Source organism: Arachis stenosperma, chromosome 9 (assembly GCF_014773155.1).
Source record: "Arachis stenosperma cultivar V10309 chromosome 9, arast.V10309.gnm1.PFL2, whole genome shotgun sequence".
Taxonomy (NCBI): Eukaryota; Viridiplantae; Streptophyta; class Magnoliopsida; order Fabales; family Fabaceae; genus Arachis; species Arachis stenosperma.
The window spans coordinates 2,936,479-2,948,225 of NC_080385.1; the positions used below are offsets into that span (position 1 = coordinate 2,936,479).

Consider the following 11,747-nt stretch of genomic DNA (forward strand, 5'->3'; position numbering starts at 1 on the left):
TGAATTTTAGAAAAATCATATTGTAGTTTAACATTCAATTTATTGTGTTGTACGTCCAATTGATTAAATTACCAAGAAATAAGGTTTTACTAGTGTTTATGAATGTAACAGATCAAGAATAAAAAATTAATTAATTTAAATTACCAAAATATTTATGACGATTAATGAAAGATTTATTTCGTTATTGTTTTTTTTAATTATTAATAAATATGATAAATAAATAATAAAATAATAATTTATAAAATAAAAAATTAATTTTATAATTAAATAATATATATAAAAAATTAATTTATAATTAAAATTAAATAAAAACTATTTAATTGTTATTATTAAAAAATTTAAAAAATATATTTTATTATACAACCATTAAATAATTCAATATTATGGACCGTCGAATCATGAAATAAGTATAATTCTTTCAAGGGTGACTTACACAGTTTTGAAATGTTAATAAAAATATCTGTTATTGGTATGAACACGCATTATGAAAAATTAAGAGTAATCAAGTTTGTGAGTGGAGGGAGATAATATTTTTGTGGTAATGGTTAGAAAGACAAAAAATAATTAGTTAAAATAATTTAAATTTATTTTATTTAATATTTATTTATTATAAAATATATTAAATAAAATTAAAAATAAAAATTTTTAATAATTTTTTATTAATATTTTTTGGTTATCAAAATATTTTCGTATTTTTGGAAGATTATTAAAAATAGAAATCGCTTGGTATTTGTGAAACAATTTCGCTAAGGAACCAAGAGAGATATAGTCAACAATAAGCCAACAAGTATATTTAAACTGCATTCTATATTAATTAATTATAATTAATTATTAATTATTCAAATTTTATTTTTTAACAAATATAAAATTAATGATTATTAATTACCTCTTCTTACTCTAATTCACCTCTTACTATTTATTACGCAAATCCTAATTTCTCTTTTAAGAAAGTAAAAAAAAGTCTAACTTCCAAAAAAAAATCAAAACTTAAATAAAGAATCATCTAAATCTTAAGAAAAAAAACATACAAGATATAGGAAAAAGAATTATCCAAACTTTAAGAAAAAAAACATACAAAACATAAGAAAAAAAATCATCCAAAACTAATAAAAAGAATCATCTAAAATTTAGGAAAAAGAAACAAAAAATTAGTTAAAAGAATCATTCAAAACCAAATAAAAAGAGAAGAAGAAGAAGTGCCGTAGGGTGACCAGCGACAACATCTTAGACGGCGTTGTGTACACGGTGGGGGCTTGCAGTGGCGCGTTGTGAAGAAAAAGGCATAGAGACCGTGCATTGCGAGTGAAAGAATCGCCATGGATCAGAGTAGTTGATCGCGCGTTGCGAATGGAGTCTGGTGGCGCTGCGATGCAAGGGATGGGGGACCGCGGCGATGCGAATGCGTCGAGACTGTGGGCGATGTCATCGACAAAATAAGGATGCACTGCAACCGTGAACAACACTTGCACCACTCTCACGAACGGCGAAGAACCAAGCAAGGTGACACGGGAAGGATGGTTGGTTGGAGAATGTCGGCACCGTAGCTGTGATAAATAGTGAAACAATCCTCGCAGCCGTGGAGAGTGAGAAGGTGAAGAAAAGGAAGTTGAAACCCTCTTCCGTGATTCCGTTGTGTTATGGATGGATGAACGTATCACAATAATTCTATTTTAGTATATCAAGCAATTAATATCTAATATTCATAATTATAATTAAATAAAAGAAATTAAAATAATTATAATTAATTGAGTTGTTCAATTTTTTGTTAGTTAGACTTGGTTTCCTATATTTTTCCTTTGTAAAAAGTTAGTGTATGTACGCATTACGACTTGAAAAGTTAAAATAATACTATAATCAAGTTAGTGGTGCCAAAAGTGAATGAGAAGAAAAAATTAATTGAAAATTATTAAATTTTTATTTGTTATTTTTTTTTAAAATAAAAATTATTATGCATATCTTTTTTAAATTAATTATGTTTATTTTTTAATAGAATTATCTAAAAATTCTTATTATTTTAGCTTATTTTTTGTTTGAACAGAAGTAATCAAAATTGAGATAGAATTTTTACTTGAATAGAAGTAATAAAGATGGGTTAGATCCTAAACTAAATTGAAAGATTGATTATTCATTATGAGAAAAAGTTAAAAAAGAAACATGATAATTTTTTACTGAAAAAATGATAATTTATATAACTTCTTTAAAAAGGATACCATGACTCTCATAAAATACAATAATAAATATAATAAAAAATTTTCATCCAAAAAATAAAATAAAATAAAATAAACATTTAATAAATATATATTATTGAATCTTATCTTAAACGGATAAGTAATGTGAATTTTTCAAATGATCTCATAATTTTGAAATAATGCTTCTAAATATGTCTTTTAAATTTAACTATCTAATATATATTTATCGTAATGTTAAACAGACAATAACTACAATTATTTTATTTAAAAATATGATAATAATTTTAAATTATTTAGATTAATTTTTTGTTGTTTCTCAAATATTAGTATATGTTTATTATTGGATTAAATTTCACCGCTCTTAGTCCCACAATAGAGACAATACAAATAAGTAACTTTCTAAGAAGTTTCAAGGCACCACAATCTCTAATCTTTGTCTTTCTTTCTTCGAGTTTTATGCACAAAATCTTCCAAGTTTTATGCATTATGTCATATACCACATCTATTGTTGCAGCATTAGCCCACCCTGTTAGGCTCACCATTATTCCCTGAACCAAACCCACAATCAAAACTTCAAAACCTATTTATTAGCTTAAAAGAAGTATAACAAATACTAGTGCGTTTCAAAATAAAGTGAGAAAGTAATGTTTTTAATTACCTTTCAATTTATAATTTTAGAAACTTTTCAAGTATATTGGTACATAGATATTTCAGTAAGTTTTAATTGTTAATTTTAAATATATATTTTTTATAATTAACATCAACAATTTTAATTACTAAAATACCAATATATTGATATGCTTAAAAAATTTTCTATAATTTTTATTATTTATTAGTCTTATTATTTTAATCTAAGGATAATTAAAATACTACTTTATTATTTTATTTCTGCTTTTTCTGCTGTTGTCAAATGGCAAAAATGTTCCCGAGTGTAAAAAATCCTAAAATAATCACTAAATTTAGTGAAGAAGTTAGTGAATCAACTACTAAAATAGCGTAACTTTTGTGCTTGCAAATACATTAAGTGAGAGGGCTACTGTATATAGTGGAGAGTCATTTATTTTATGTCTAAATTAAAAGAATTTGAAAATAGTGAAAACTCCAATATTATTAAATTAGTCCTAAGAAATTTTCGGTGAAAACATTATGCAAACAATTTTCAATGTCTCACTTTATTTAAATAGTCAGTCATTTATTAAAACGAAAGAATTATAAAACTTGGCATTTATGAAAGGTTATGAAAGTATGTACCAATTAGTATCTATGAAAGGTTAATTAACGAAGCTATGCATTTTGATATGTTCCACAACCACAACCTAATAGTTATGAAAGGTTATAACGATGAATTTGTCCCGCTTGGTATTTATAAAAGGTTAATATTAAATAGTAAAATTCTGATGATTAGTCTTTTTAATATATTTAAGAACACTTTTTAAGAGCAATTTTTAAAAATAGTAAAATGAGAGTTTTTATTTAAAAGGTAAGATTTTAAAATTTTCAATAATATTAAATACATATTATGCTTTTAACCTTTTCATGTCTTTTAAACAACTCTTTTAAAAATGTCATTTTCAAATCTCATGCATTTTTATGTCTATGATTTATCATTCATTGCATATTTTAATTTATTAAACTAAATTTTTGTGATTTATTTTTCTTACTATACAAAAAGTTTATACGTGACTACGTGTGCATCAAGATATAGAATAAAGAAACAAAATATCAATTAAATTCTAAAATTATTTACTTTATCTGTGAAATGAGTTGATAACTTTAGTAAACATTTTTTTCACTTGTGTATTTTGGTTTTAAGGTTCCTTCTTCTTTCATATCTCCATGCATGTTTTGATGATGTCTTTGGAAATTAATTTAGAAAATGAATAATTTTTGGAAGACCAATTTGACAATTTATTCTACAATTTTGTATCATTTAAAAATATTATAGTCTTTAGATATAGTTTATAAATATACATAAGATTCGAATGATATACTACATTAGTTTTTTTAACATAGTTTAAAGTTCTTAAAATGCACATTTTAATCAATTTAGTTGTTCTATATATTTATCTATACAATAATTTTGATCCTAAAATTAGTTATGTATAAATTAACTTTATCCAATTTTGCACTTCTTACACGAGCTAGCTAAAATTCAATCGATTGAATTTTAAAAAAATTATATTATCGTTCAACATTCAATTCATTATGTTATACGTCTACTCAATTGAATTACCAAGAAATAAAATTTCACTAACGGATCAAGAATAAAAAATCAATTGATTTAAATTGTTAAAATGTTTATGATGAGAGTTAATGAAAAATCTATTTTGTTATTGTTTTTGTTTTTAATTGTTAATAAATATAATAGATGAATGATAAAATAATAATTTATAAAATAAAAAATAAATTTTATAATTAAATAATATATAAAAAATTAATTTATAATTAAAATTAAATAAAAACTATTTAATAGTTATTAAAAAATTTAAAAAAATATATTTTATTATAGAATCATTAAATAATTCAAACATTATAGAACCTTCGAATCATAAAATAAGTATAATTCTTTCAAGAGTGACTTACACAGTTTTGAAATGTTAACAAAAATATCAGTGATTGGTATTATGAAAAGTCAGTAAATGAACACGCATTAGAAAAGTTGAGAGTAATCAAGTTAGCGTGAGTGGAGGGAGATAATATTTTTGTGGTAAAGTTAGAAAGATAAGAAATAATTAATTAAAATAATTTAAATTTATTTTATTTAATATTTATTTATAATAAGATATATTAAATAAAATAAAAAATAAAAAATTTTAATAATTTTTTATTAATATTTTTTAGTTACTAAAATATTTTCGTATTTTTAAAAAATTATTAAAAATAGAAATCGCTTGGTATTTATGAAAAGTTAGTGTATGTACGCATTACGACTTGAAAAGTTAAAATAATACTATAATTAAGTTAGTGGTGCCAAAAGTGAATGAGAAGAGATAATTAATTGAATATTATTAAATTTTTATTTGTTATTTTTTTAAAAAACAAAAGTTGTTATGTTATTTTTTTTAATTAGTTATGCTTATTTTTTTAATAGAATTATCTAAAAAATTTTATTGTTTTAGTTTATTTTGAAAATTATGCTCATATATAATGAATGATCTATTTTATGAATGATAGTTATTTTTTGTTTAAAGAGAAGTAACTAAGGCTGAGATAGAATTTTTACTTTAATGGATGTAATAAAAATTTGTTAGATCCTGAGTTAAATTGAAAGATTGATTATTCATTGTGGAAGGAGATTGAAAAAAGAAGTATGATAATTTTTCATTGAAAAAATGATAATTTATATATCTTTCTCAAAAAGGATATCATGACTCTCATAAGATATAACAATAAATACAATAAAAAATTTCATCTAAAAAATAAAATAAAATTTTAATAAATATATATTACTGAATCTTATCTTAAACGAATAAGTAATGTGAATTTTTCAAATGATCTCATAACTTTAAAATAATGCTTCTAAATATGTCTTTTAAATTTAACTATCTAATATATATTTATCGTAATGTCAAACAGACAATAACTAAAATTACTTTATTTTATATAATATTTATAATTATATATTTGTTATATTTAAATTAAATAATTATTCTATAAATAATTAATGGATATTAAAAATATGATAATAATTTTAAATTATTTAGATTAAAACTTTGTTGTTTCTCAAATAATATTAGTATATGTTTATTATTATTGATTAAATTTCACCTCTTAGTCCCACAATAGAGACAATACAAATTAAGAAACTTTCTAAGAAGTTTCAACGCACCACCTAAGTTTAGTTTGTTGATCTTTTAGTGGAGGAGTTCATCAAGTAATATAAATTAAATTTGAACCTAACGCATGATTTGATTATAGGGAAAGATAATATCTCTTTTTTAATCGGTGGTCTCGGTTCAAGTTTTGACTATAAAGTAATCAATATTGTTGCGTGAGTCTTATTTTTTATAGAATCTCTAATACTTTATTGCCTCCAAATACTTGTAGTTTAAAAAAGAAAAAAATAAAAAATAAAAGAGTAATAATAATGTAACACTTTACATATATTTGTTGTGTTGATGGGGTGAAGAATATGAGAAAAAGATGTTTTGATTAACAATCTTGTAGTAAGTGTTATAATAGATTCAAACTACGTGTTTAGCGTGTTAATTAAATATTTTATTTGGATATTTTTATTGTTATTTGACTCTTATGCTATACTTACATGTAAGATTTTGATTTTTTATATGGTACTTTTAATATAATCACGTTTTTATATGATTTTTTATAATTTTATATATTATTTTATTAAACTTTGATTATTTTAGTTGAACCGCCATTAAATTTTTAAATTAATAAATTAATAATTAAAATAGTTTAATAGCTGAGGCTCATTTTTTTCTATATTATAAATAAACTTGTGATATGCATTGATTCAATTTTTTTTTAAAAGAACAAAACGTGAATGACGTTTTGTCACTTAATAATAATTTTTAATTAAATAATAACAAAATAGCATTGACGCTTTGTGTTAAAAGAATTTTATAAAATTTTTATATATAAACGACGTTTTATATATTTTTTATTTTTTAATGTCAGTGACGTTTTGTGCAAAATATCAGTAATATTTTATTGAAACGATAGTAACGTAAATGAAAAAATGGTGATGACATTTTTCTGTAACCATAAAAATCTCATAATAGCGTCAAATATAAGTTTTAGAATATTTTAGTGGATTACACCAATTTATGTCCAATATTAAAAATAAAAATTTAATAACCGATTCAATTTTTAAAACCTTATTTTTAACTCAAATTAGTGTAAAGTTTTTACCTAATTAAGCATGGCACGACATTGCTAATTGCTTGCTTAGAAGGGTAAAGGATGTCCATATATAGAGAATAAAATAAAGCCAATCGAGCAACCTAAAATGAAGTATATAAATGCTATATATTTAATTTGATATACATATATATATATATATATATATATATATATATATATATATGTATGTATGTATGCTTCTCCAATTACTAATTAATATGATATATGTGTCATATGTGTCCAAACTTAAAACACAATACCTGATCTCCCGCTTCTGATCTATCTCCTCTCATTACAAGGCAAGTTATGACCCTATTCTTCATATAAACCTTTTTCTTTTGTTATTAATTATTTAACTCAGAAACCATTCTTTTGCATTCCTTGCTTTCTTTGCATTAAATTATTGATTTGCATCCTTAATTGATGTCTATAAAACGATGACGTACATATATACTTTTTAGTAATAGATATATATATTCTTTTCCTATTAGAACAACTCTAATACTAATTTTAATTTCAATTTATTATTTTTAGTCTTTATGAAATTACATATCTTAAATAATAATTTAAAATTAAATATAAAATTTATCACTCCAATACTTAATCTATATTCTATCAAAATATTATAAGTGACAAATTCATGTTGATTTTTCATTAAAATGATATTGTCTCAATTTTAATATAAATTTTAATTTCAAATTAGTTCACTTTTTGTAAATATTAAAAGTGATATTCTAAAAATATGCCATTGTAGTTGCTCTTAATTTTAATTTTTAAAATAAATAACTTCATAACATGATATTAAAATTTTGATAATTTAAAATTTTAGAATTATATTGTTGTTATTCTAAAAGAAAAGAATTGTATAAACAAAAATGTCTATACAAAAATTTATGCAAATCCATAAAAAGAATTTGTGAGAGAATAGTGTGATAAATATATAATTATTTATGTATCTCATTCTATCAATTTAAATTTTTTAGGATAAATGATTTTATGATATTTAATCTATTTTTATTTTAATTTTTACAAAATAATATCTATGAATAATGAATTATAATCCCTTTTTTTCTATCTTATAATTTTGATATTGTCATTGTGAATATATTTTAAAATATGTGTTTAATTCTTTGAAAAAAATTCAAGTAAGAAATAAAAAATGTATGGGACGGGAATAAAGATGCATAAGATGAAGATGTTAGGTTTATGTAAAATGTACTTTATATGGAACATAAAATTTAGAAATAGAAGGTGATCATGAGATGAAAATAACATGTGTATATAAAAAATCAGTGACTAAATTAATTATTGTTATGTATTTGTATATATACATATTTTATTTCTTATATTTTTAATGTATATTTATATTTTAATATAAATTTTATACCAATAATTTATTTAAGAATTTATTTTTATATATATCTAATATGATTTTACATAATGCACTAACAAAATAAAAGATGACATTATTAGACACAAGAATTTGACGATGTAAATAAAGTTCTTTTCCAACACTAAAATTCAGCCTTTAATAAACTATGAAAAAAATTTTAAATATGTCAAGAATATTCGGGAGTAGATTCTTTCAATTTTTTTTTAATAATTGAGGGTAATTGAAGGAGTAAAGTGTGATCTCTCACCAATAATTTTATAAGTGAGACTAAGAAAAAACATGAGAAAGAGAGCAATAAAAAATAAAAAATTATATTTTATTCTCTTAATTTTTTTTAACAATTCAAAAAATCCATTTTCTTAATGTTCTAATAGTAGTGATTTATTTTAATTTATATTATATATATTATAATTAAGATAAAGGATTAAAATTACTAAAACACTGTTATTTTTTAGAATGCCTAAAATTTTGCCTAAATTAAATACACACGCAGCTTTCTTATTCGTTTGATTACATGAGTTGATAAAAAAATAGAATTATGCTACCTATACACCAAATCAGCTACCAAAGTCAGTCACTAGTATAAAATATATATTGAAATATAAATATACATTATAAATATATTAATAACCATCCGATACTAAAGATAACCATCCGGATACCAAGAATAATAAATATCTCAATAAAAAATTAAACTGATTTTAGGGTTCACCAAGGATCGAACTCTTAACCTTTCGAATCTAGAATTCTAATACCATATCTGAAACCACTCATCCCAAAAGCGTAACCTGACAGGACAATGTAACACTAATGGTCATATCTCTAATAATTCTTAAACCTCCATTGTACACATTGTAGGCTTAGGCCATTGGCTCCCTATACTTTCTCTTTTGTAAAAAATAATATACTAAAATAATAATTTGGAGTGTTAATAAATGTTGATTTTTTGTTTGTGGTGCGAGCAGCTTACAAATTAAATAACGTCAAGTGTTGCTGCATCATTTGCAATGGCAGAGGATGCAAAGGTGGCAAGGGAAGCAAAGCTTGCCCAACTACTCAATCAAACATTTGATCATAATAATCAAATTTTTTCAACTCCCAAGATACAAAGAGTTCCTCTTTTTTGGCGTCAAAAAACTAGTTTCTACGAGTATTGCATACCAAAAATGATATCATTTGGTCCCATTCATCATCGCAACGAAAATCTAAAGCAACAAGGTCAACACTTGAAATCTCAATGGGCATCTCTCTACATTGAAGAATACAGTAAAGAAGTAGGTCCTTGTAATGGTAACAAGCAAGAAGCAGCAAACTATTTGTATGGAGTTGTAGGATATAACATTGGGGAACTGAAGGAGCTGTTTGCTGAGGATGTAATTGAAGAGTATAGTGATGAAGAACTGATTTGGATGCTGTTTGAGGATGGATGCTCTTTGCTCTATTACATGGACCACGTTAATGCTCAACATCCAGAAGAACTGAATCTAAAGTTTGATCAACTGATGTATATTGGCAGAGATATTCCATTGCTGGAAAACCAACTTCCAATCAAACTTCTGCAGTTGCTGAGCAAAACACACGGTGCTGACTTGGAGTATTTAATCACAAATTTTATGAGCATGGGCGAAGGAAAGCGGAGTAGAATGACAACGATCACAATCCCTATAAGAAATCATATACTTGATTTTCTTCGCTCCTCCTACTTTCATACAGAGATTGAACAGAATGTCCCAAATCAAAATGGTGGTATTCAGATGCCTCCTCCTCCTCCTCGTCCTCGTCCTCGTTCCTCCCTAGTTTGGCAAACTTATAAGAACATACGTGATCTGAAAAAATCAGGGATCCAGGTTAAGGTAAACAAGAGTGATGAATGGAAGTGGCATGACATCACTTTCACCTCAAGATGGTTTGGTGGAGAATTAACACTTCCTTTGTGGGTATTCAGCAATGTCACGCCTTACTTTTTTCGAAACTTGATTGCATACGAGATGTGTCCGGACTTTCGCAACAGCTTCGAATGTTGTTGTTACCTTTCTTTCATGGATTCCTTGATAGATAATGCTGAGGATGTGAAGGAGCTTAGATCAGCTGGTGTTATCCAAAATTTGGTTCAAAGTGATGAAGAAGTGGCCAAATTCTTTAATGATATTGGGAATGACTTTCCCGCTAAAATGTTCAATCAAATATACACAACTGATGCTATCCCCATTAGTAAGAAATATATCCAAGTGAGGCGTCAAATTCAACAACATTACTCCAGTAGATGGAGAACTTTTCTGGCTGAAACACGGAGTACTTATTTCAATTCTCCCTGGTCTCTGCTTGCCTTTCTGGCTGCACTTTCAGGATTAATTCTCGCTGTTCTTCAAACATGGTATACCATACATTCTCCTAAAAATTAGTTACCACATTTAAATAACAAGGGTCCGTGTATGCGTGTGTGTGACCCATGCTGATCATGGTTTGCATCTAAGATTCTTAAACAAAAAAAAAGTGTGTACCTCGAGTTGTTTTCTATTATTTGTATGTTTTGTAATGCATTATTTGATTACTTATGATTGTAATGGAAAAACATGTTTGCTAATTCAAGCTTGTATAGTATTGTTTGTTAAGGGTTAACTCATTTTGATTCCAAACATCAAAATTCAAATAATGACAGAATAGACTACTACATACATATCTCTCTTTAGTTAACTTTTTCAAACACCCTGTTGGGATTCTGATTTCTGAACTCATCATCCAAAATTAAGAAAATAGATTTAGATTCAGAGATTCTAGACACAACGTCAACATTTTGCCATTGAGTATGCTGAAGCAAAATAGAATTGAAGCATCCAAAGCCATGTTAGGCCACGTACAACTCAAAACTTTTAGACATCAAGTTGATGGACTCTTATCTTATAATCTCTCACTCCTTCTTATTTTCTTCGATATGCAACCAATTCTTTATCCTACTCAGTACTAACACTTGCTATTTAACAAATAGGGACTTAAATTAAAATAGTGGTGTTGTAATCTTTGTATTAAACAAGAGGTTGTAATTGTTTTTTCGTTTACATATAGAAAAAGCTTGTGTTATCGAACGAATTTTCATTGATCTTTAGAATGCACGGCATACCATGTTTGAATAAAACTGAGAACTAATGCTGTAAACGCAGCCAGAAAAGCAAGCAAAGACCATGGAGAATTGAAATAAGTACTGCGTGCTTCAGCCAACCAAGTCCTCCACTTGTTTGAGTAATGTCTTTCAATTTGAAACTTGACTTGAATATATTTCTTGCTGAAAGGGGCAGCATCGCTCC

At 25.0% G+C, this 11,747-nt stretch overlaps 1 protein-coding gene across 1 annotated transcript; it reads left to right on the top strand.

Moving 5' to 3' along the window:
* Nucleotides 1-7,275: 7,275 nt before the first annotated feature.
* Nucleotides 7,276-11,084, top strand: LOC130951201 (uncharacterized). The gene is made up of 2 exons (XM_057879836.1): nucleotides 7,276-7,351; nucleotides 9,411-11,084. Exon 2 carries the CDS (start codon nucleotides 9,453-9,455, stop codon nucleotides 10,845-10,847), a length of 1,395 nt encoding a protein of 464 aa, XP_057735819.1. The 5' UTR covers nucleotides 7,276-7,351; nucleotides 9,411-9,452; the 3' UTR covers nucleotides 10,848-11,084.
* The last annotated feature ends 663 nt before the right edge of the window (nucleotides 11,085-11,747 follow it).